General features: G+C 34.4%; 2 protein-coding genes across 7 annotated transcripts; both read left to right on the top strand.

Annotated features, from left to right (window-relative positions):
* The first annotated feature begins 218 nt into the window (after positions 1–218).
* otu (ovarian tumor) lies at positions 219–17,314 on the top strand. Of its 5 annotated transcripts, XM_085202256.1 has the most exons (16): positions 250–387; positions 628–878; positions 963–1,060; positions 1,328–1,482; positions 1,767–1,787; positions 1,883–2,332; positions 2,401–2,691; positions 2,799–2,938; positions 4,751–4,852; positions 6,243–6,354; positions 6,848–7,000; positions 8,222–8,337; positions 9,981–10,105; positions 10,718–10,819; positions 11,231–11,397; positions 13,563–17,314. In XM_085202256.1, the coding sequence occupies exons 2-16, from the start codon at positions 648–650 to the stop codon at positions 13,682–13,684; spliced, it is 2,385 nt and encodes a 794-aa protein (XP_085058382.1). In that variant the 5' UTR covers positions 250–387; positions 628–647; the 3' UTR covers positions 13,685–17,314. The 5 variants fall into 5 exon arrangements, with proteins under 5 accessions (XP_085058386.1, XP_085058382.1, XP_085058384.1 ...); XM_085202258.1 differs by lacking the exon at positions 628–878; XM_085202257.1 differs by lacking the exon at positions 1,767–1,787.
* A 2,360-nt stretch (positions 17,315–19,674) lies between these two features.
* On the top strand, positions 19,675–26,521 carry LOC146529089 (regucalcin-like). 2 transcript variants are annotated; one of them, XM_085201312.1, is made up of 5 exons: positions 19,675–19,828; positions 20,511–20,698; positions 21,742–21,951; positions 25,271–25,483; positions 26,160–26,521. In XM_085201312.1, the coding sequence occupies exons 2-5, from the start codon at positions 20,539–20,541 to the stop codon at positions 26,498–26,500; spliced, it is 924 nt and encodes a 307-aa protein (XP_085057438.1). In that variant the 5' UTR covers positions 19,675–19,828; positions 20,511–20,538; the 3' UTR covers positions 26,501–26,521. The 2 variants fall into 2 exon arrangements, with proteins under 2 accessions (XP_085057438.1, XP_085057439.1); XM_085201313.1 differs by having other exon boundaries at positions 19,719–19,828; positions 20,524–20,698.
* Positions 26,522–26,990: the final 469 nt, after the last annotated feature.

The following is a 26,990-nucleotide window of genomic DNA, read 5'->3' as shown; positions in this document are numbered from 1 at the left end:
TTATTAACCAATTCGAAATATATATAGATTAAGCTATTAAATACAATAATTAACTAAAAGCATTCTGTTTTTTTGTAGATGTAACATCAAAAAATAGGGTGTGCAAATACTTTTTTTACCCCCTGTAGATTCTAAATATAATAATAGCAATTTATATTGCGGTACTGAGCTGGGCGTTCTGTGAATATATTTTTTGTCTGTGGCAACTTGCCGATGGTAACATTTTTGCAAATTGGCATTTTGAACGTATTTTGATTTTCCTTCCCGCCGGCTCTTGACGGTTGCTTTTGGCACGTGCAATTTTTTTCTTAATATTTTATAACATATCTCACCGTTTCACGTTTGAAAGTTATACACTTATGCTGACTGTTGGATATAATCATTTCGGTGAGTGCTTTACTGTTCTTACCTTGCTTCGTATGTGCCATTTTATGTGCACGTGTTGTTGTATAGTAGACAGCAAAACAACCATTTGCATTCGCTAGACATTATAGTTACGATATGGTTTATAAATACATTTTATTAAATTTCACGTTGTCATTTCATTTGCGTGGCAAAATTGATGCGAAATTTCAATAACAAACATTCGCACCGCCAGTGGCGTCATTTGTTTTTGTTTACCTACAGATTGTTAGTGGTGTTAAACAATGTCGCCTTCACCGATCCGATGCCGTGGGCCGTGGAAAATACAAAAACGCACATCAGACTCTGATCGTTGGCTAGACGAGATGGGTTATTTCCGTAAACATACAGCTAGGGACTCCAGCTGCCTGTTTAGGGCTGTTTCCGAGAACATATATAGTACACAACGCTATTTTCATAAGATTCGCTTAGACTGCGTTCACTTCATGGCCTCCCATCGTCACCTTTTTGAAGGGGTAGGATTTATCATCATTTTTCGTTGGGAAAAATACTTTAAATAAGTAAACACTTTCATAACACACTTTTATTTTATTTTGTAGTCATTAAATTGTCCATTCGACAATTATCTTAAAGCGATGTCTAATCCATCAGAATATGGTGGGCTCACTGAGATATCAGCTATGAGCCATCTCTATAGGTAAGGATAGTATTTACATAATATTTTAATATATATTGAAGTAGGTTATTCAAAAATTTCATGAAGTTTATGTAGATATGTACCAAACGTAAACTTAACATACTTAATTTAAAATACATGTTAAAATTGTTAATCGAATTTTTGGGTTTTTTTTTCATTTGTTAAATCAACAATACAGTAAAATTAACATTCCTATTGTTAACATAAAAATAATAAGAACACTGGTAAATTTCTTCTCTATAAAACACAAATTACAACATTTTACAGGCGTGATTTTGTAATTTTTGAAGCTAACCAGGGTCCCCAAACTAAAATTTGCAATGGTTACGGAATTACCATTTGTTTATTCTATTCACCAGACACTAAGCATTTTGATGTTGTTTACACTAAAGAATTTATTAATGAATCATCATTTTGTCAATGTAAGTTGCTTTTTTAATTATTTGCATTCATATAACAGACATTTTCATGTTTTTGTTACTTAAAACACGCTATAGTCTGGTTCTTTGATTATGGTCAACTACTTAAAACAGTCTAAGCTGCTTAACAGCTTATTTAGAATCAACTTCTACATTTGATATTTCCAACTTGGTGCATCTAATGACTTGTAACACATTTTATATACAATCAATACATAGATAAGCTAAAGTATCAAAATTTTAACTAATTTATAATTTCTTCATTATTGTGTTTCCAACTTGGCCAGTATTGCGAGGTGTTTTATATGGTAAGCTCTGAAAAATTATAGATTTTTATATATATATATATATATATATATATATTTTCATTTTATTTATATTTATATTATAAATGTATTTGTAGCTTTGGTATATGAGATTCTATATGATGGCGTGTATCGCATAAAGGATTTGCCATATGCTGTTGACAAAATGCTACATGACAAAGTACCTAATAATCATATAGAATATTTCATGTCGGAAAATGTTGAAAGACGTAAAAAACAAAAGGAAAAAATTTTCATCGGGACACCTACTGAAGGAGATAAAGATAATAATGCTCTAGCTATTAAATGTAAGCATCATATAGGAGAAACAGACAAAAGTGGTCTTCTCAAAGAATCTATGAGTATTTTTGTGTTCAATCGAAGCCTCATACATCTTGAAAATGTATGCATGAGTTGTTTGAATGTTAACAGTGCGAAAGATTTACTTGAGAATGGTATAACACCCTTCCCTTACAAAGTTGCTAAGGCTCTAGATCCAGATATATATAGGAACATTGAGTTTGATGTTTGGACTGAACTTAGAAGAGGTATATGCAATTTTATTAGTCAATTTTATAAAATTTGAATAGATTTTGATAATTAAATGTGATTACAGAGGTTTGCTACCGAGCGAGATACTGCGATGGAACAACATTGCAAGTGGGTGTTAAATGTCTGTGTAAACTCCAGCCAAATCAAACAGATTCTTATCACTGTCACATACAAGAGATGAAAACTGATGGTCCATGCCTGGTTTTCATTGAAGAGTTGGGAGAGAAGCATTATGTGAATTATGATCAATTGGAGCCACTGCCTTTAGAGCAAGTGAAGCCGTGGGCTCCACCATATAGATATGCAAGGAGTAACTCGCAAATTATTAATTTAAGTCAAATGTTGCAACAGATAGGTGTGATTTTGTTTATTTAATGGCTTTTTATTTTTGCTTTATTAAATTTTTTAACAATTTTTATATAATGTATAAATACTATTTGGAGTTTTTTATTAACTTGTCAGGCAACATGACTCGTAAGCAGGTCTTTACTAAAAGAACTAAGTCCAAAGATGAGATGAAAGAAGCTAAACCTTCAGAAAGCTCAGGATTTCAATACTACACATACCCACATCTGGACTATATGAACTTCCAACCCATCCCTGTTAGTTGTAGATAGATAGGTTTTTTAGATGGGTTGCTATTGGATAAGTTTTGACATTTTTTTTTCATAATCTTATAAGTCCGGCAATGAGAATTCATTTCAGGCATTTTTATGTATCGCATTTATATGATACATATTTTATATATGTCAAAGTTTTCCAATAGTGATTTTTAATTGTTTAATTATCTGTTAGTATTGTATTGTATATAGCAGCTAAAGCATGCCACTTGAAAAAAAATTTAATAATTTAAAAAAAATTCTTTCCTTTTATTTATTTAAAAATGGAGTTTTATTTTTATATTATGTATTATATAAACCTGGTTTCTTTTACTTTACAAGTGGAATGTTTATTGTAAATCCATATCGTACCTATAGTAGTGGTATTGTATTATTATTGTTGTAGATAGATTTAAAAAAAAAAATTTAGGGTTATATGGTTTTTTTTTGTAGATTTGTTGATGTGTTGATTATTTTTATATTATAGTGTTTTTGTCGAAATATACGTTTTCTTTTATTGCTAGAATCAGTTGTATTTTTGTTCTTTTTGATTAATAGAAAAATAAAGTTACTCTTAATATATGAGTCATGACACATTCTAAGATTTCTGAGACACATTCAACCAAACAAACTCTTCGACTTTATAATATTAGTATAGAAGTTATAGATAAGATTTACAACTTAGTCTAGCTATATGTATTAGATACTAGGTAACTTATTACAGTAAGTCTTGTTTGGATCCAGATTCTATTTATATAAATCAGTAGTTTTAATAAACATTTATATATTTTCATGCATATCCTTCACTAATATGAGTAGAGAGAGGCCTTAGCGTTCTCCTTAAAGATTCTGTTTAAGGAGAACGTTATGTAACTGTTCACCAAGGCAAAAGGCCGGCGTTGAATTCCACTACTCAACGGCTCGAAAACTTCGGTAGAGAGGGAACGGGAATGTAGGATAAAGTCAAAGTCAAAATATCTTTATTCCATAAAAATGCTTAACATTTACTTGGACATGTCATAAAAGTAGAAAAAAATGCAAAACAAAATAACCAAAAAAAAAATGTGCAATTTTGACTTCAAAAAAGCCCTGTTTTTAACTGCCAACACTTGTTACAAATTACAATTAATAATTTTAACTTAGAAATAGAGCAACTCATTTCCAAACATCTTTATCGTGAACATAATCTTTAACAGAGTAATATGCTTTTTGGCAGAGCCTGTGCTTAGCCACATTTTTAAATTTGTTCAGTGATAAATTAACCACGTCGTTTGGAAGTTTGTTATAAAAGTGTATACTTTTACCTACGAATGAGTGAGACACTTTATGGAGCCTAGAGAAGGGCACAGCAAGCTTATTTTTATTTCTTAAATTATGTTGATGGAGGTCACTGTTTTTATTAAGTTTATTAATATTTTTATGCACATATACTAAGTTGTCGTAAATATATTGGGAGTTTAGTGTGAGGATGTTAACGTCTTTGAATTCAATCCTTAGTGATTCCCGTGGACCCATTTTATAGACTGCTCGGACAGCCCGTTTTTAACCGTATAAATTAGCGGATTTATTAGCAATAGTTATGCAAAATAGGATATTTTTGAAAAAAAATTAGCCATTTTTTGATATCTCGAATCATTTTTAATTACTACATGTAAAATATGAAGATTTAGTCTGAATAATAAAAAAAATAAAATCCGTTAAACTATACCTTTATATTTACAGATGTAATACATATTTTAAATTTAAATATTTTTATTCAAAATAAAAAGTTACAAGCTTTATTTTTTGAACGTCTTATAATTTAATAATAACCAGGTTGAACTAAGAGCCTTACCCCTAATGGTGGACTGTCGGCCGGCGGGCACTCCGCCCCACGATATACCTCATCCCAACGGAGCACCGGAAAATCATAGCCAGGTAATTTTCATGTATTGAATTAATATTATTATATTTCTTTTTGAAGCATTATAGTGCTCCTAATAAAATTTCCTTCTTAGTCTGATTGTAAACGCGCATAATGAAAAATAACCTAAGCTTAGAGTCTGTTGTTAAAATATGAATTACGAACCGGAAATGTGGTAGGTACTACGTTTGGTACATTTCTGACGATATGGCATTAAATACGCACTTCAAGGGTAGATAAGAATTTGCTTAGGTTCATGACCAAGTAACGATAGCTTACTATTTGAAGTTTAGAGTCTATCAGAATCATTCCCGTTGAGCGTGGACCGAACCCACAACCGTCGCGCTTACACACGTGTGCCACATGTACACATGTACACTATTCTAATTACATTCAAAGTAAATATATTTTGGTTTGTTTGATAAATGATTCATTACAATTATTTGTATGAAACGCTTTTCTGTATTAGTTTTCATTCAGTGTTCGTTCTATCGAGATCCCTTTTTTATTTTTATACATATTTGGTGAGATTTTTAAATCATTTTATTGTTTTACTGTTTTTGTGACAAATATCGCTAACAAAAAATGTTTTTCTACTTAACTTTATTTAATAAGATCTTTTATTTGAGCGATTTTTGCGATTTCTTATAGACAAAAACTTATTTATTTAAAAGATACATTGATAGTCTAGTCTACAAATTTAAAACCAAGTTTCAGAGGAGACTTAATATTTGTATACTCCGCCTTCTTCCGCTCATTTTAAAAATCTTACGATTTGACCCAAAGCGTTTCTTCGTTTGTCTTGCTAAATAAAATATTTTAAGTACGCACTATACGAATTTACATTGTGTGGTGGCGGAATTTAAACACCGTTTGCTCCTGTTTTGATACCAGAGCGAGGTATGATAATAATTCATTGCCCTGAGTGAGAATCGAACTCATAACCATCAGATATGTTGCCGCTGCATCGCAATGATTGATTAATATCTAAATTTCTTCTTTGTGTAAAAAAACATAAATAATTAAATTTTTACAAAAGTGCGCGGCGGCGGCTTTATATCTCTAATAGATGATTTCTTGTAGGCAAAATGTATTTATTGAAGTAAATGTAAATATTATTGAAGTAAAAAATCAGCTTCACGCTGTATCCCGCACGCAGCAGGGTAGGCAGAGGGAACCTAGTGCTACGACACTCCGTTCCCCACTTTCTGCCCAATTCTTTAGGCATTGCGTGTTGTGTGTGTGTCAGTGGCAGAACTTAACGCCGCGCTTTGCCTCGAAACCAGAGCGATATTTCACTTCCTCGAGCGGGAATTGAACCCGCAACCATCGCGCTACAGTCACACCCTTCTTCCGCTGCGCCACGACGGCCTCAAAAAAATATTTTTCATTATGATTTTGCAGGCGGGTCCTACAGGAGACATGGCGGCCCACGGGGCAGTTGCCCCCGCTTCAGTGCGCGCTTCCACACCGGCTACTACTAACGCGATTAACACGTTCACCCCTAATTATAATGGTAAATATTTGCATTTTTGTTTGGTTTTATATTGGTCACTGACTGTATTTACTCGTGGCTTGGCTCGCATGGTCAAATGGAAACGATTTACATTTGTGTGTTGTGTGTTAAATCTGACCGCTTCAAATATAGTCTTTAGTTTCCTTCAATAAATGAATTATTTAATACATTTTTTTTTTTCAATTTCAATCATTTAGTTCAACCTAAGAAACTCTTCAGCTTCATAATATTAGTATAGATTAACTTCTTTAAATTAGTGTATTACAGCTACACGCTATATTTCACATTTAGTAGGCTAGGGTAGGCAGAGGTCACTGTTCAATATACAAGAATATTGCGTGTTGTGTTGCAAAACTTAAGACCGGGCTTTGTCTTGTTACTAGAGTGAGGAAATTAATATAATTCATTCCCTCCAAGTAGGACTTAAATCCACAGCCGTCGCATTTACATTCAGACGCTGTGTAGTTGGTTCTGTAATATGAATTGCTTCCAGGCGCCATGAACCCGGCGCCCGCTCCGCCGTACTGCGCGCCGTACTGCGGCATGAAGTCGCTGGTGTGGTACGCGCCGTCGCCGCCGCCGCCCGCTGTCAACCCGCACGTGCATAAGAGCGTGCATCCCAGCGGCGCCGACCTGCCCATGAACGGTGCGCACTAAATGCTCCACCACCCCTCCACCCACAATTTTTGAAACTTATTTTTCCGGATAAAACGTGCATATTTTTCTAAGTCTTGGCATTGAAATTTGGATGAAATGACGTAACAGTTCTTCTGAGAACAGACATATCAAAATGGATGGGATTTTTTTAATAAGCCTATCGCCGTTCACTGCTGAACATAGGCCTTCTCCCTTCCCTCAAGCGTCAACCATGTCGGTCTTGGTCTTCTCGCATTCATCCGATGCCAGCAATGGATAGGAATATACTAAATTATAATAGTAAAAACTGAGTTTAAAGTAGTTGCAATTAATTGCACAAATATACAAACAAACAGCCCAACATATAAAAAACAATGTTGTACATCTTATTACTAGACTTAAATACCCCAATTTTTTTTTTCATATATTTTCTATGTACGGATAGCGGTGAGTTATATTTTATGTATAGGGTTTCTTAAAGTGGTATTAAGTTAATTTAATATATATACCGTATATATTAAAAACATACAAATTTGAAACTCTTATTTACAATGCAATAAAATTGTAACCTCAATAATGAGGTTGCGTTAACTAAGGAAACCCCATATGTTGTATCACGAACATACATTCCTCACTCCTCTTAAAGCCGCGCCCAATATCAGCATATTGGGTTTTAGCGTTTCGAGTGACTGCCAGTGTCGCTATCATCTGGAAAGCAAGACCAAGTTCGTCTCTAAAAAGTGGGTGTCATCGGCAGAGCGAGACAGTACTTCACGCTAAAACAACGATTTGTTCTGTATAGGGCCCAGGATCGGCTTCATATGGAGTAATGTTCTCATCTCAGGGTTGGTGCACCCCAGTATCAGCTCGAACCATTTGATTGCATTCAACATAAAGCATTTCGAATCGTTAGGACCAGCCCAGCAGTTAGGGACCGTTTGCTCCCTTAGATTAGTCTAATTTGGCCCCAGTCGCGGCTCGCGGCTGGTTTGCTTAGCATAGGTGAAATCTCAGACCTCTCAACGGCCGCAAGCCGAGGTTCGAATCCCGCAGGGGGCGCCCTTACAGTCGTTGACTTCCTCACAGGCAGCCACATAGTGCTTGCATTTCTTCAGGGACAGAGTACCTTCTTCCCCCCCATGAATGTTTTCTATCTTTAATGTAGAGTAATACAGTTCTGAAAGTGCAATTTAACAGTTGAATTCAATGAATTTAATAATAACATTGGCAGATATAGCAACCCTCCGTTTCTACTTCAATCTGGGCGTGGAGTGCATGTGGGCGGCGTACGGGCCCCCGCCGCTGCCGCAGCCGCCCCGCCACTACGCGCCACGAGACCTGGTTCAGGTATGAAGACAAAGTCGAATCGTTTTTATTCAAAATCAGAAATTATATAGAATAAGGGCCAGTCGTGGGGCAACACATAAGCGTGCGACTGTACACGTCGTGCTGAATTTTTAAATTTAAGGTAAATGAAACCCACAAGGCTTAAAACATTTTTTTTATGCGTAATGATGGATTCTGTTAATAATTCTGTTAATAATCGTAGAAATTTCCTTCCACGCGCACCGTACTACACGCGGCAGTGTTTCCAGGTCGGTATCACCTGTAGCTCCCCTGGTGTTGCACGGGGTCGTGGGCGGCGGTGATCACCATCAGATGACCCGAACGCTCGTTTGCCTTGTCCTTTTTCCATAAAAAAAAAATATTAAAAAAGTAATTCACCTAATCAGAAAGATAGGTACTTTCACCAGAAAGGACAAGAAACCATACAGAATTAACATCAATAATCTTCACCATTCAACCTCACATGAAGCAATAGTAGAGGAAATCGAGGAAATTGGAACAAAATCAGTAAATAATAAATGTACGACTATGTCCTGATAAGCAGCTGTGCTGTGAGCTGTAAGCTGCAATGTGAACAATAAGCATATCAAATACATCTAATATATTTGTCACCAGCGCGTCAAGATCGAGGACCCCAGGAAATCCAAATGAATAGTTCAGTTCCAAAGATACTAGAAACTAAAGAAAGTAAGGACACTCCAAAAAGAATTGTATGAGGCCATATCGTTATGTCAAATGCGGCCAAGGGCACAAAACATCAGGCTGTCTTAAAAAAAAAACAGAAAGACAAAAAAAATCCGCTCTGTGTGCTAGCGGTCATCCCACCACTTATAAACTTTGATTACCAATTATAAAAATTGATCCAAGGATATATTCCATTTCAAATTGATACAAACCTCGCAAAGTTACTGTTGATAGCCGGGAACCCTCTGATTACACCCAATATTGACCCAGAATACACATTTGTATAACTACATATATGAGATGGTTGTGACTAAATGCGATGGTGACAAGATAAAGCGCTGGTGAGCTCCGCCTAACAAAATGTCTTAAGAATTAGGCAGTGCGTGGGGGAATGAAGTATTTTAATACTAGATTCTCTCTGCTTCTGCTATATGCTGTATACAGTGTGATGCTAAAAATAATATTCGCCTTAATACACCTATATTATAATGTTCGAGACAATGTCTGACTGCCTTCGCGATGGTTGTGGGTTTCATCTTTACTAAAATGAACAAAATATCTTCATTTCCTATTTTTAACATTTAAAGTATTATTCCACACTTAGAAAATAAAAATGCTTATTTAGAAAACGTATAAAAAAATTAATATAGCGGGATTTGAAGCCGCGTCTCTTGGAAACAGTGGAAGCGCTCTGAACTCTGACAAGTTCGCATCAAGCTACGTCGAAATCTTATACGCGCGCTAACTTATTTATGTTGTTAGCATTAAATATAATTGCTTAGATTAATCATTTGGCAAGAGACAATGCTTTTTTATATTTTTCACATTCAGTAAAGAAAACTACGTTCACATTGTTATACGTTTTTCTAAGTAGATATCTTTATTTCCTTTAAATCTACCAGACTACAGCTTGAAGTTAAAAAAAGGTATATATATATAAATATATATATATTTACCAGGAAATGCAGCAGATTTCAATACACGATCGTCCCATCGTACACGATCACAAGCATAAACCGCAAGATAATAAACCTCCATTGGCTCAGCACAAGGGTAATGGACAGCGACCTCTTTTGGGACCTAGGTACAAACTACTTTGATTATTTAGATGATTTTAAGTTGTTGTTTTTTCTTTTTTTTTTGCTTTTATTGTATGTTTTTATTTTATTCATTTAAGTTCAATTCAGTTCATTCAAGCATATAAAATTCAATTTTTTTTTATACTGAACACGTTTTTTATGCTGAAACTAGTTATTATGTGTAACTAATATTTATATTTACTATATTATTTGCATAACAACAAACGCAGGGCCACAAGTGTGACCGGTATACGCGACTGGTTGTGGGTTCGAACCTCACTCAAATCAAATGATATATGTATTTAAATTTAATATATTATTTTAATTTTTTCTCTCTGATTTCGTGGCAAAGCCCGGCGTTGAGTTCCGCACTCAACACGCATTGCCTCCTAAATTCGGTGGAAAATGGGTAACAGAGTGTCTTAACACTAGGTTCCTTCTGCATACCCTGCTGTGTCAGATACAGCGTGAAGCTGACAATATAAATAAAAAATATAGTTATGTTAGGAATATGTTCTGATCTTGGCACCTATATATAAATTTGTTAATTCATTTTAATTTTTTAATTTAATGTAATCATTTTAATATAAAGATATATTATATTTTGTATTCCATAGATTCAAGCGTGGCAACAATCAAGATGGCGGCAACCAGAACAACAATCACAATCAGAACAAAGGTCACAATAACAACATGCCCAACAAGGGGCCTAATAATCGGTTAGTTTTTTTTAAGCTTTTGTTTTAGCTGTCTTGGCTTTATATCAGTAAATACTATGCAATAAAGAAAGCAGCCTCATTCTGTACCCACATAGCAGGGTAGAGCCCTGCTATGTGGGATACAGAACCTACTTTAGTCACTCCATTATTGACTTTCCGTAAAGTTGCAAAACGCAGAGTTGATTGCCACCAAAGCTGCGTTTTGTCTTATAGAACGAGAAAATGGTGCGCGGCGAACAGAGTACAACGTTAACATACCTAAACCAGTTAGTTGAGATTGTGAGTTCGATCTCTACTAAGAGGAACTAGTTGTATTCATTCTAAAGCATTTGCATATCTAATTATTTTTATTTTAATTATGTGAAAACTCCTTAGATTCATTCATTAAATAACTATTTCATGACATTCCAGCCGCAACTCGTACACGGACACTCGCTACATGAACCCTGCGACCGCAATGACCCCGGGTACTCCGGTCGTAGAGGAGTGCCCCGAGACTCCGCTGGTGACGTTCCCCTACATCCCATACCCTCCCCCCGTGTATCCCGTGCCATATTACCATGTTGATTCTGATCCGGGTGAGTTGCTTACTGTGTTTGTAGATCGTATTATACAGGGTGGAAATGTCAGCACCACTTTAAATAAAATGACAGTTTTAACTACTCTATAAAAGCCTAATATACTTATGAAAAAGTAATTCCCAAAAATGAAAAAGTTATTTTTTCAAACAAAATAAATAATAAAATTATCGTCTTAAAATAAAACACAATTTGTAAAGTATAACATAGGCACGCACACTAGAGATGAGCGTTATCGTTTTTTTCCGCTAACGGTTATGAAACCGATATATGGTATTCGTATCGATATCAAAAACGGTTTTCAAATATCGTCTTTTTTTTCGACTTGTCAATAAGCGCAATCACAAGTATAAAATTATAATATAATAATAAATATATTTAATTAGTATTACATAAAAAATGCTTTATAAACTACTAGCGGATGCGCGCAGCTTCGCGTGCTTATTTGCACCCTTAGGGATGAATTCTAATAAACTATGAAACACTTATTCAATTAAATATTTTTAAAAGTCTGAATTTAAAATTTTATAAAAATCGATGTCGATTTAAAGATTTTTTCATACAAACTTTCACCCCCTTATTTGCACCCTTAGGGGGAGAATTCTAGAAAACCATGAAATATGTATTCAATTAAATACTTTTAAGAGTCTGAATTTCAAATTTTATAAAAATTGGAGCCGATTTAAAAACATTTCTATACAAACGTTCAACCCCTTATTTACACCCTTAGGGGGTGAATTCTAAAAAACCATGAAACATGTGTTTAATTAAATATTTTTAAGAGTCTGAATTTCTATTTTTTTAAAAATCGGTGCCGATTTAAAAAAAAATCCATTCAAACTTGCAACCCTACTTGCTAACCCTATTTCATCCCTTTAGAGTAAACATTTTTCAAAATCCCTTCTTAGTGGATGTCCAGATTACAAAAGTAAATACCTGTCCAAATTTCAAGTTACTACGCATAGCGGTTACGGCTGTGCGTGCGTCTTACCAGTCAGTGAGGACTTGTCCTCATTTTTATATATATAGATAAACACTTTTTATATATATAGATAAACATAAGTTAAAAAAACAATATTTAGTAATTAAATTGTAATAATGTTAAAATACAAAATCATATTTTAAATCCAAATTTCTACCTTATTCATTTATTTAGAAGTTCGATTTCATAACGAAGAAATAGTAACTAACTAAGAAAACCGCCAAAACATGAATCTGCTAGTTAGTTAGCTATCGGATATTCGCTTCATTTCTTTTACACCCGTGAAGAATATACTGATAGAAAGAGAGGTAGCGAACATCAGATTATTAAATATTCGCCTTATCTCATTTACGCCCGTTCGGAATACATTACTTAGAAAGAGAGGAAGTTAGTTTCGATATAAAACGTTTCAGAAGTTTTGCGTTATTACGTTTTTGTTCAGATCACAGCTATGTTGAGTTTTAAGTTTCTGTAAAAACGGTTTTCTAAATACATTTATCGATACGGTATGTTTTCCTTAACGTATCGGTTTTAAGTTACGTTTTGATATATCGAACGCATCCCTAACGCACACACCTGTCAAAGCGGCAACGTCGCACATGTATGTGTGCGTCACACGAAATACAGGTATGGATAAAAATCGTGAAATGAAAAATTAACCTACTTCGAAACTGTTGAATGTAGATCTGTGTTTGGAATATTTAACCCTACATGCAGTTTCAGTAACAGGAGCACTGCCTCTTCCACCCTGTATATGTAACGTAAATAAAACACTTTTTAGTTTCACACTGTATCCCGCACATATCAGTGTAGGCAGAGAGAACCTGGGAACCTAGCACAAAGACAATTAGAATCCTCGACGTCACAGAATATACACTTAACATTTTATTCACTATTATCAATAAAAAAACTAAAACAAGCAGCTTTACATTTTTTTTTCTGAGGAATTCTAGTGTTAAAACATCGTTGACCACTTTCCGAGCAATTTTCATTGCATTGCTTGCTGAGAGGTGTATCTCAACACTGCACTTTATCTACCAAGGCGAGGATTTAAAAATATTTAAAATCAAAATAAATCATTCTACCGAATGAAGACCACCATCGTGTTTGTAAGTCAGACGCTGTGCCTGACGCTCGCCTCGACGACTTCAAATATACTTATAACTTAAATATTGTTTTTCAGCCATGATGGGCGTAATGGGGGGCTATATGGGATACGAAGAGGGGGTAGAATATGCCCCCGTACAGCACTATTATGCTCCACCATACCCGCCACAACCGCAACCTCACCCGGAACACAAGTAAATTTAACCCTGGTTACCCCGGAATGTACCCCTCGAAGTACCCCCGAACGTATCCCACGGATTACCCCAGAATGTACCCCATGGAATACCCTGTAAATTACCACAGACACGGTTCCTCAATTTATTCCTATCTAATAATATACCTCACGGAGTTCACTGCAAATTGTCACATTTACTACAAAAATTGTTCCGCAAATTACTCCATTAACCCCAGAAAGAGTCTCGCAAATGACCCCATTTACTACAAAAGTTTACCCTAAAAGTATCAGTATATATTCATATTTTAAATTATTATAAAATGATATTAATTTATCATGTGTGCCAAAATCATATGTTTCTTCATATGAATCATATGTCAAAAAATTGTTTTTTATTATCTTTTAATTAAATTATGAATACTTGTCTCTAAAGTAGGGTCATCGTTAAAACAAACAGAAATAAACAGAACTTATGATAATGATTGAAGATCTTCTCGTATTTTGAGACAATTAAAATATTCCGAAACGACATATCTTAAAAACATTCTGGAAACCATATTTGATTATGATAGAGTATCATTTTTGGAATCTTAATTAATATTATGAATAATTGTCAAAATTACACATAATCTTTACAAAAAAATAATATGTAACTTCCTAATAACTTCAGTTAAACTGAAAATATCAAGACTGATCAAAATTGACAGTTTTTTGTTTAAAAAAATGTTCACAACGAATTTGCTTATCGAAAACGGTATACAATTACTATTTACGCGGCACTGCTTGGAATGTGCAAATATGAACAATAATAACAAATAAAAAAACAAATACCCAATATTTTTTTATAAGAGATCAAAAAACATTGGAAAGGCTTTGTATGATTTTGATCAATCAACAGATTAACGAATAAAAATGCAATTTAGGTGTTTTTTTATTATTAGCACAGTATACAACTTATATATATAGCTATCTTGTAATATTGTAAATTAGTAAATTACGTCTCCTTAGATTGTATTACTTGTGTGTAGCGGCCATTTTGTTTTGTACATACAGATTATATAGAAGAGTGACATTTAGGACTTGCTCTTTAGTATGATGTGCGTTTAATGTATCTCTATAGTTGATGTGGTGATTTTGACAGTTGTAGTGTACATGTACGTCGTTACTAATATCAATTCACAATTCTATTGACAATATCTATCTTCACATTGATATGCTATTCGATTAATAATACCGTTTCTAATATCTGTATGCAATTCTATTTATAATATCGATTTAATTGCTAAAATTAATATGTGGAGTTTTATATTCAACAACTACCTTCAACTTTTACAGTCGCCACTTGATGTATCATGTCTATAATTATATACAAACAGTGTTTATTCGTCTATATAATAATATGTGTCGTGTATGTGAATACTTCTTTTCCTCAATTTGAACATACTCTAATTAGTCTTTTTTTCTTTTCGTCAAACATTACTTTTTTAAATAAGTTGATACTATGTATAATGATAATTCTTATTTTTTTTCAATATATATTCCCTAAGTGTTCATAGGTGCTGCGAAACGAAAGGTTTGACAGGGTTCACGAGGTATTTTTGAAAATTTACTCTAGTTCTAGAAACATCTTTAGCCATTCCTTTTAAAGTTTGGAGCTAAGCGAAGTAGGTAGGTACCGTAATTATGGCTGAATCTCATTTTTTTGCATTTATTTAGCATTTCGCTGGCAGCACTCGATCTCGACTTTTTTGTGAGGTTTTTTTTTAATAAAAATAAAATGACAATAATAGTTGACATTGAAATTAATTTCAGTTTATTTGGGTTATATTTTTATTGTTTCGTTGTTTGAGTATCGAGTGTCGCAATTAATTAAAGTTTTAAGTTGAAAATAAGTAAATATTATATATAAAATAAGTCTTTATAAATAGTTTTTACTCCCCTCGTAGAATCTCTGAAAAATGTGTCCTACAATGATCTCATGATTGTAAAGTGGTTTTTTTAGGTGATTGGGTAGTTTTTTAAAATAACTGTGTTTCTATAATACATACATTTTTCTAAATTGATCGTTTTCATACTAAATCCGTCCACTCGGTAACAGATAGACTGGTGATTTATTTTTTATTATATATATGTACTTCTTATAACTCTGAAAGGTTGTATTTTTATTATAGATATTTCTTTTTTCTCTAACTTAAGCTAAATGCTTTATTTTTCTTCCATATTATGTAGAGTAAAAAAATCGATTATATCATATTAAGGGTATTATGGAAACACGGTGTAGAAATAAAGTTTCAGCTTCTTAAAATACAAATTTATAAATAAGTAAATATATAGTTAAGCTAAGTCAGCTTATTTTTTTTATGTAAGTTAATCTGTTTGTCTATCTATAAATTGTAAAGATTCAACCCAAAATGAAAAACTTAATTTTTTTTTCAAAATTTTGTACCATTTTTTAAATTATATTTATATTTTTTATGAGGTCCAAAATGTCTCAAAAGAACTGGCATATCTTATTCATATGCCTTATAATATTAAAATTTATTGTATTCTATTAATTAGTAGTATTTCTTAAATAAGCTGTATTTGATATTTTTGGATGGTATATTGAATAATTGGCTGTGATTTGGACATATTATATATTTATATATGCATGTATGTATGTCTATGTATATTTTATATTTATATGTAGTTGTTTTTTTTATTCAATATATATATATTTTCAAAGTATCTAAGTGTTGTATTGAAAATATTTGAAGTTATTTTTTAATTTGTTTTTTTTTTTGTTTCTAAATTATGCTCAAGTGACTGCTCAAAACTGATTGTATTCCCCCATATAGATATAGATATTATTTTCAATATATTTATAATTTTTTGTGGATTTTTAATGCAACACTTTTGCTTTATTTACGTTTTTGTAAAAAAATAACAATATCATTTGGAATGTAAAAGCTTTGAGTGACACATGTTTGTCACAAATGTTTACGCGTGATGGGAAAACAATAGTCTCTACTTAAATTACGCATTTTTTTAAACATTTACGTCTATTTACACCATATTCCTATTAGATACGGTAAGCTATATATATATTAATAAAGTTTTAATGTATTTTTAATATTATATCTCCGCCCAATACTTTCGACCCCCTACTTTTTATATGAATAAGTAACTAAAAATGTAACAATTTATTGTTTGTACAGTGCGTTGTTGAAAATATATGTAATTGAAAAAAAAATAGTTTCCATATATTATTATGTGTGATGTTTAAATATAAAAAAAATATTAGGTGTCTTCAGTATTAGTTTTAAACATAATATTAATATGTATGTAGGAATTAGAAATTTATGTTAGTGCTTTACTAAAAATAGTGATTTTTTTAAGTGTACCGTCAGTTACTTTTATCTTGTCAGGGAATCCCCTCAGGGATTTTTTAAAATTTAGTAGTAGCAATTGTAGTGCCAACTAGTGATCTGATTCTCCGTACGTTTGGTACGATGATGGAAAATTGTTTGTCATATCAGTATACAGTGTTGAGTATTAATAAGTGTATGTACGTAGTAAAGGCTCAAAGCTAACGATCTCTCCGCTTTTTGTCGTATTTTCTCGTTTTTTTCTTCCAAATTCCAACAAATAAAGAAAACTGATTTTTTTTCAAATTGTTTTTCTTTATTCCTTTCTTTTATGTCATACTTATTTATAAGTTTTATGTTTTAGATAAAAAACTTATTCAAGTGTAAATGTAATTTTTATTATGAATTAATAATTACGAAATGTAAGTCATATTAGATTAATAATTATAAATAACTATTAAATGAAACTCATAAAATTAAAATAAAAGGCAAGATTAGGGTAGGTCAGACTACTTAGAGGTCCAACCCAGAATTTTATATAATAAAAAAATAATTCTGATAAAAAAATCTCACGGCCCCTCCTGAAAAATATCTGTAGTTGCATCAATGGCAATAAGAGTGAACGAATTTGTCTATTGTCATTCTACAAGGGTCTGTCTTGACGAAGTTTTTACGCGTGATTTTAAAATGTAAGGTACTAGAGGCATACTTACGTAGGTGAATGAATCTGAGGTACAATTTTCGAAATATGGAGTTATAATTTAAAGTACTAAATCTAAATTGATCTATTTAATATTGAAATTGTTCTACTTGAGAAATCAATAAAAACAGAGTTTAGAAACTAAAACCCGACTACTAAACACGCTGTAAAAGTACGAAACAAGGAAGTAGTCTCCGCTAAAATTATTATATACAAACAATTAGAAAATTAACCGATTGGTAAATAAACAACTTACACGTATAACAATAATAATATTCCTTATAAAAATCTTGAACTTTCATACAAAGATTAGATATTTCAAATAATGATATTAACTAATTGCTAATGATTATTGTGGTAGGTATATTTTTCAGTTTGTGGGTTCAATTCCCACTCGTGAGTGTCGGTTAAAAAGAAACATGTTTCTTATAAGAAATGTCTCTAAATGAGAGGAAAACTGACAACAGAGATGTCATTTGAATTTTACATTCAGAAGATGTTTTTTATGATTAAAATAAAGCAAACTCGCGTACTGGTCACCTGGACTCCGCAACACCAGAGGAGCTACAGGTGCGTTGCTGAAGATGTATTATGTGGCCAGACTTGATTCGACTAGAGACTTACGCCCAATGTTAATAATGTATCTCCTATCTCCAGTTAACGTCTATCTCGTACTGTCCGACATGTCTATCCAATCACTAACCTACATGCCTACCTCCATCTCTGTCTATTTCAATCTATGCTTGCAATTTATGGATTAGGATTGATTATTAACATTGGGCGTTAGGCAGCTGCTCGAGGCACCTTTCCGCATTTTTGCGCTACTATTTTTTACGCATTTTATTATTTCTACTCTTCCCGAGAATCGTTGAATAGATGACAGCTTCACGCTGTATTCCGCATGTATCAGGGTAGGCAGAGGGGGTCTAGTGTTACTCTCCGCTCCCCACTTTCTGCCGAATTTTGGAAGTATTGCCTATTGAGTGGCGGAACCAGGTTACTACTATGATGAAGAATTAATAATAATAAATAATTCATTACCCGAGTAAGGAATGAATCCACAACCGTCGCGCTTACAGTCACACGTCACGACGGCTACTGTGTAAAACGTAAAAGTAACATCTAAAACTTAGGGTAAGTTTTCAAAACACAATAGTGAAAATTGCTTTAGAATCTGTTAAGCCATTTCTGAAATAAGCATGTACAGACACATTGTTTTGGGTAATTTAAATTAAGTTTAATAAATGCCCCCGGTAATTAATTTTCTCTTCTTCATTAAGTATATCCCCTAGTAGTTGTCAGAGCAGTTCAGAGAGCTCACTGTAGTTACTTGGTTACCTTGTCATTACAAGGTCATATTTTTTTTATTAATTATAATTGCCCCCCATTCTAAACATGTTTCGCTGAGGCGATACCACGTTCATTTCCGCACATTCATTATTTCTTATAATTTAGTTGTGCTGTTATGGTTGTTCAGCAGATATCACAGATCTTTTACACACATAAGATAACACATATCTTTAATTGTAATCTGTCAATGCAAAATGTTTTTATTTGACTTGGCTTTATTGTTGTACCTGGACTGTTCTTGACAGCATCACCGGGCTGAGAGGGGCGAGAGTTTAAACTATTGTAAATACATTATTAAAGGTTATATGAATTTATTTTAGGTTATTTTATGGTTATTTTAGTATGATCAAAGTGGGTATTTTGGCAGTAATTTAATGTTGTGAATTATGCGGTTTAACTTAACCTTAATTTTTATATTAATTTATTTGTGGACCTCTAATTTGAATTACTGTTCCAGAAATCTAAATATATATTGTTAACATTTAACTTAGCTGGGCCGCCGTGGTTATTGGTTTTACTTGTTCTACGTCTTAATGTAGCCTGCCCAGGCCGAGCTATAGCACAGTAGTTCATCACCTATGCGTGTATAAACAGCCATATTAAATATCCTGTTTGTTTCGTTGAATGCTAGTTATACTTATATTAGTTATGTGTATATAATAATCGCAGCTAAGTACTTAAGCATTGTTGTTAGTACTTGTACAATAATTACATGTAAATCAGACTCGCGGACGTTAACACGTGACAGACAGACAGACAGCGCACACACGGTAGGTACTACTGGACTTAGAAAATTGTAATTGTCATTATTTTATAAAATAATTTTATAATTTTTATATCTTTCGTGATTCTTTAATAACGCAAACGAATTTGTGTTAGAAATACGTATTTCATTATAGTGCAAACTAGTAATCGTCCACAATTACGTTAAATACAAACAATAAACAGCGGACGTTTTAAGTGCTTTTTATTATTATAAAAGTGTAATATATTTTAAAAAACGTATAAAAAAAATTGACAAAGGCCGACTTCAACTCACACCTCGTGGTAGCTGGAGGCCTCGAATTCTGGAGGAGATAAGAAGCGGAACTCAGCGGAACTCGCGCTTTGTCTCGATACTAGAATGACGATTACTTTTAGTTAATTCCCCCTAGTAAATATAATATATAATATAAGCTCTATCACTCAATACGCAATGCCTAAATTCGGCTGAAGTTGCCGTTGTCTTAACACTTTTCTTCTTACTTCTGCCATGCCCTGTGCCCTGCTACTCACGGGATACACTCCAATCCTATGCAGATGTGAACATAATAAAACATTGATGATAAAGGCTTTTACTATCTATAGTCTATACGGATACGAATTATGTATTTTAGGGAAAATCCTAATCACAGATAATTAAAAATAATGTGATAAACAAATCATACATAATTAACGATCTGTACTTATCAGTGTCGTCATTCAGTTATTGCCGTGTGAAATGTCACTGCACGTGGAAAGAATATTTGAGGAGAGTTTCGAGCTGGGAGAGGGTCCGCACTGGGACGGAGAAAGGAAAGCTCTCTTCTTTGTTAGCATCAAGGGTTGTACGATACACAAGTTCGTACCATCGACCAAGCAGCATACTAGGACTAAGCTCGGTAAGTAGTCACTTGACGACTTGTATACTCCTGGTTGCCGCGATGGGTGTGAATGGAACGGCATTACTTAACATTACGTTCCCTTATATTATGTATGAAGCTAAAAAAATATATTTTTAAATTTTATACGGTCTAAAAAGTTTTTTTAAGTACAATAAATAGTTTAGGCGGTGAATTGTGTACAAATTACGAAAAAAATAATACATATATACACCCGTATTGATTGCATTGTCTTAGAAGGAAGAAAGAATCGTAGTAGACTTCCATATTCTGGAGATAAAGAGTCTTGATGTACGGACAAACAGTTAGAGGACAAAGGAATTTTATAAGGCTCAATAAAAAAATTAAATCTTGAAGCTATTTGTAGCTCCGTCCTCCACGAGGGCATGTATGACGAGGTTGATGACAGTGGACGAGGCGAGAGGTATGTAGCTATGTATGTATGTATGTATGTATGTATGTATGTAAATGTTGAAGGATATTTTACTTACTTATTAAGTACCTATATATTTTTATTGTTTAATGATTACGTTTAAGTACTTCGTGAGTATTATAACTATTCTTTGCAGAAGCAATGAAAAACAAATAAAATATATATAGTTATTATAATAAATATGCTATATTATATAGCATTATTAAAAAAATTGTATGGTCTGCCTAATAGGCAATAATAGTTTCACTCAGTTTGTTATTAAGTTATTAAGGTTTGTGTTATTAGAAGACAGCAGCTTTACGACTTCTACCGGATAGTAGAGCAGGCAGAAAGAGTTTATTGTGATGACACTTCGTTCCCCACTTTTCGAGCAACTTTCGAGACATGCGTGGTGACACCATTCACCGAGTGGCGATACCAGAGCGGGAAAATGAAAATAATTTTAATATCACTCTCCCGACTCCAGATCCAACTTACAGAAACTATAGTGTGACGTCCCATTGTCGCCACGTTGGCCCTCAATTATATAATTAGCTGTGTGATTATTTTTGTGTTTTACAAGTAGTGTACCTACTAGAGTACGTCTAGAACATACGATTCACATTTGCAGATGGTAACGTTGGCTTCATAGTGCCTGTCGAAGGGACTCCCGACCAGTTTATAGTAGGTTTGGAACAAACATTTGTAATTGTACAATGGGACGGTGCTGACGGCAGTCTGGCCACTGTTGTTAAAGAGGTGGGGGCCGTGGACCAGCACGTGAACCCACCATCGAGGATTAACGATGGTAAAGCTGATCCAAAAGGACGGATTTTTGCCGGTAAGTGCTATAGAATCTGAAGAGTTTAATTGATCACGCTAATTTAAGGATCTACTGGTTAGAACTAAATTCCTTTATTTACCCAAAAAAAATGATTATAGAATCAATGTAAATTTTTCTAAATTTGCATGCGATGTTTCAGTTTATGTGACCCCCTGTAGGGGTCTGTCTGTTAGGTGTCTTGGCTGGCTCGGAACTCAGAAGGCAGTTCTGCTTAAAAATCAACTGTTGCTCGTTTATATCATAAGTACCTATACTATACAAACCTACAATAAATCTGCTTTATGCCAGTGGCGTAGCTAGGGTATTTGCTGCCCGGTGCGGCTTAGGAGATTTGATGCCCTTTAAAATGGTCTAAGGTCTAAAAAACAAAGTGATCGTCGACTTTGATGAGTTCTAAAAAAAAAAACGTGATCGTCGACTTTGATTCCCCTTTTTTTTGATGCCCGGTGCGGCTTAGGGGACTTGATGCCCTTTAAAATGGTCTAAAGTCTAAAAAAACAAAGAAAAACATAGTAATCGTCGACTTTGATGCCCCTTTTCCTTATGATGCCCGGTGCGACCGCACCGCTCGCACCCCCCTAGCTACGCCACTGCTTTAAGCCAATGCCAATGAAGTAGATATTTTGTTACTAATATTATAGATTTATTATGCAGCATATACTTTTATTAAATTAGCGAATCAATTTTACATTTTTAAATATAAATTATTATAAAAAAAGATACATTTAAAAATATCAAAAAACCACTCTTCCGAGGGCGGGACAAGGGTCCAAGCCATCGGTGGCTAGGGCTCCAGAGAGAGGAACCGCCGCACAATACGTGCCTCAAGTAATACTGCCTTCTGTATCCGGTTCTTGATCCAACAGCTAAGCGATAGCCTCTTAAGGTGTTGGTCGAGGCTTTTCGCTATTAAACCGTTAACCGAAACCACTATCGGCACAATGATAGTCGCATTGACATCCCACATGGCGGTAATCTCATGGGCTAGGTCCAAATATTTAGATTGTTTTTCTTTTTCGGCCTTCACGAGATTGTCATCATGTGGGATAGTAACGTCAACAATCACTGCGCGGCGCACCACTCGGTCTACTAGTACTATATCAGGTCTATTGGCAACAATATACCTGTCAGTAATAATAGACCGATCCTAGTAGAGCAAAGCACAGCTATTTTCAAGAACTGACATGGGATTGTACCTGTAGTAAGGCACCTCCAATTCTACAAGGCCATATTGAAGAGCAAGTTGCTGGTGTATTATCTTGGCTACTTGATTGTGTCTATGCAAATACTCACCATTAGCAAGATGAGAACAACCAGAGACAATATGTCTGAGGGACTCCCCAGGTCGATGATGATGATGATGATGTCGATATTTCATAATATGTCTCTGGTAGTTCCGTGTCTTGATAACTTCGTCCATAATTGCACAGACAAAACCTTCAGTTTTTCCGAAAAGATCCCCGAACTGTAACCAAGATAATGATGAAGCAGTATCCACGTCCTGGCCCACTAGGGCTCTATGGAATCTACCATGCAGCTCCTTGCTCTTCCATACAGCCATGCGATCAGAAGTAGTAAATACTACAGGCCGACGCCAATTCTCTTTGCCCAAGGAAAGAGGAGTAAGGCCTTTGTCAACTGTTACCACATCCTTGTGCATATCCACGTCAATCTTGAGAAAATATTCTCTAAGACTGCATACCTCGTGGTTATGGAGGTTCTTGACATTCAAAAAGCCACGACCTCCACACTTACGCGGGATATACAGTCTCATTACAGACGAACGCGGATGGTGCATTCGGTATGTCGTCAACAATTTACGTATTTGGCGATCTACGGAGTCTAACTCAGTCTGTGTCCATCTTACAATGCCAAAAGTATAGGCTAAAAGCGGCATAACCCAACCGTTAAAAGCACGCACCTTGTTGCCACCAGATAAAAGGCTGCCAAGCACTTTTTTCAGGCGACTAAAGAAACGCTCCTTCACCAATTGCTTCATGCTCCGCTCATCAATACCCAATGCTTCAGACATTCCAAGATATTTATAAGTCCTTCACCAAGAGTTCTGAAGGAAACAGAATCTGAAATGCAAATATTATCAGATCTGATCACACTCCCCCGCACTACATGCATGCTAGCACATTTATCAACGCCAAATTCCATTCTTATATCACAATAAAAGTTTGAGTTACCTTTAGTAGCCGCATAAGATTAGAACGTTTTGACGCAAATAATTTCAGATCATCCATGTACAGCAAGTGAGATATGACCTTACCCCCCCGGCGAAGACGAAAGCCTAAACCTGAATCCTCTAACAAAGTGCTGAGAGGATTCAGAGCTAGGCAAAACCATAAAGGACTCAGACTGTCACCCTGAAATATACCCCTCTTTATCCTTATCGGTTCAGACGTTGCAGGAATATCACACTCCCCTAGATGACGAAGGACAGTGACCCATTGTCCCATACAAGCCTCCAAAAATGATCTCAAAGTCATATCAATCTTATATACACTATATAACCTTCAAGAGCCAAGTATATGGCACTGAATCATATGCCTTCTTATAGTCTATCCAAGCAGTATTGAGATTTTTCCTGTTCCGTCTTACCTGTTGGCTTATAGTTGTGTCAATGAGAAGAAGTTCCTTTGTACCACGGCCACCAGCCTTACATCCATTCTGAGTCGGTGCCAAAACTTTGTTACGAACAATATGTCCTGTGATTTTTTTATTCAGAATAGATGTAAGGAGCTTATAGATGGTAGGTAAGCATGTTATTGGGCGATAGTTTTTAGGCTCCGTGGTACATCCGGATTTGTATGACAGGAATGTTACACCTGTTGTCAAAAATGTTGGTAACGTACCAGAGTCAAGGGCATCCTGGAATTGTGTTGCGAAAACGGAATGTGAACTGCGAAACCACTTCAGCCAGAAATTAAGCAACCCATCTAGCCCGGGACATTATATTTGAAAATAACTAAATATTTCAAGATTTTGTTGACCGCGCAAATTTTAGGTTAAGAACGCTAGGAACTTTTAATAACAGGTTTATAAAATGTATCAATAAAATAATTCAAGTTATTTCATATTATTTATGTTTTCTTCAAACTATAAATAAAACATACATACATGCAAGGAAAGCCAAGTCAAGTCGTTGCTGGTGAAGCAAATGTACAACGTACACGTACTCGACTCGCATTTAACTGGTTTTTTAAAGTCGTTGATATCCTTTAAATATACCATTTATTTTAAAACTTTGTAATTTGTCTGAAATAAACGTTTATTACAATAAAAATAAAATATTACAAATGAATGTTAGGTACGATAGGCTACGAGAATGCTCCAGGCGATTACGTCCCGAATAAAGGTTCCTTGTACCGCGTCGACAAGGCTGGGATCCACCATCTTTGTAACGGAATCACCGTCTCTAACGGGTTGAGCTGGGATCTAAAGAGAAAGGCTTTCTACTACACGGACACTATGGAAAGGAAAATACGGAGATACGACTATGATGTAGAGACTGGAGCGATTTGTGAGTATTTTTTCCTTTATAGTAAGGTAGGCAAGTAGTGTTGAGACACTATGTTTTTCACTTTCCGCCCAGTTATGATATTGCTTGTTAAATGGCACTATTTAATTTTATTTTGTTCTGGTTGCAAGCCAGAGCGCGGCGTTAAGTTTCACCATTCAACGCCTTCAAAATTGCTTTCCTATATTTAAAACAGGCGCAAATATAATAACGCTCTGGTGATGGGATAAAATGTGCCGTTGAGTACCACTGCCGCCGCCACTCAACACTCAACACGTAATGTCTCCAGGATCACGCTTGTGCTTGTGAAGCACAAGCTTATAGTTCTAAAACTAATAACTAGCGTTGCCAAACTATCGATTGTTTCGCAATCGATAGTTTTAATCTAAAAAAGCCTATGCGATCGATAGGACAATCGATAGTATCTATATTTTCGATAGTATCGATACTATCGATAGTATCGATATCTTTCTGACTGGGAGATACGATACTATCAATAGTATCGATAGTATTGCATTGGTCTGATAGTATTGTACTCTTTTGAACTATCGATAGTTCGATACTATCTAAAATATCGATACAATCGATTAAAATATCGATAGTCCTACTATCGGACAACTATCGATAGTCGACTATCGATCGGCAACATTACTAATAACAATACATTATTTATTTCCAGCTAATCTCAAATACATTTTCGATTTTGAAGAGAAAAACGTGGAAGGGTATCCAGATGGCCACACTATTGACGCCGACGGCAATCTTTGGGTCGCTGTGTTCAGTGGTTCATGCGTACTTAAAATAGATCCTGTAAGAGGAAAAGTGCTCGATAAGGTCCCAGTTCCAGCTCCTCAGGTCACTTCTGTTACTTTTGGGGGAGAAAATTTGGATATTCTATTTGTGACAACAGCGCGTATGAACTACAAGGGAATCCCCGGACCGCCTTCAGGATGTATTTTCATGATAAGTGGACTAAACGCGAAAGGAACTAAGGGTTTAAAATATAAATTAGATGCTTAAAAATTATATTTGTGAATTTAATTTGTTGATTGTTTTTTTTGTATTTACATATTAAGTTGATAACAAAGCTTGTAAAATGCATTAATTGCGTTTAATAATTATCTTTACAGTAACTGATCAATCTAAACATATAAGTTTGGGGAAGTACCTGTAGCTAGTGAATAAACCATAAGAATAGAAAGAAAAAAACATTTTTTAAAAAAGGAATTTTCAAGGCATCGCGTGTATACAATAAACTTACTTATCAACAGAAGATAGCTGGAGCATATCGTATGCTTGGCTTTATCAATAGAATTTCCAGAAATTAAAAAAAAACAAGCACTGTGATATTTTGGTACAATTCTTTTGTTAGACCTGGAACCTAGAATTCTTGAATACGGTTCTACTGTTTGGAACCCGCATAATAAAACATATATTGACCGTTTAGAAACTGTTCAAAATAATTTTATTAAATTTGAACTTTTTAAAAATAAACGCTAAATAAGCCTAA

This window comes from Heliconius melpomene, chromosome 18 (genome assembly GCF_056956725.1).
Source record: "Heliconius melpomene rosina isolate 202511_hmr_F chromosome 18, ASM5695672v1, whole genome shotgun sequence".
Lineage (NCBI taxonomy): Eukaryota > Metazoa > Arthropoda > Insecta > Lepidoptera > Nymphalidae > Heliconius > Heliconius melpomene.
The sequence above is the reverse complement of the archived record's forward strand: the minus strand, read 5'-3'. Positions and strand labels throughout refer to the sequence as shown.

Bases quoted from the DNA above. Each gene is read 5' to 3' on its own strand.
- otu (XM_085202256.1), top strand. From the start codon at position 648: ATGTCGCCTTCACCGATCCGATGCCGTGGGCCGTGGAAAATACAAAAA. The intron at 1,483-1,766 runs GTAAGTTGCTTT...CAACTTGGCCAG, and splicing joins TGAATCATCATTTTGTCAAT to TATTGCGAGGTGTTTTATAT. The intron at 2,939-4,750 runs GTTAGTTGTAGA...AATAATAACCAG, and splicing joins TGAACTTCCAACCCATCCCT to GTTGAACTAAGAGCCTTACC.
- LOC146529089 (XM_085201312.1), top strand. From the start codon at position 20,539: ATGTCACTGCACGTGGAAAGAATATTTGAGGAGAGTTTCGAGCTGGGA. The intron at 21,952-25,270 runs GTAAGTGCTATA...AATGAATGTTAG, and splicing joins AAAAGGACGGATTTTTGCCG to GTACGATAGGCTACGAGAAT. The intron at 25,484-26,159 runs GTGAGTATTTTT...ATTTATTTCCAG, and splicing joins TGTAGAGACTGGAGCGATTT to CTAATCTCAAATACATTTTC.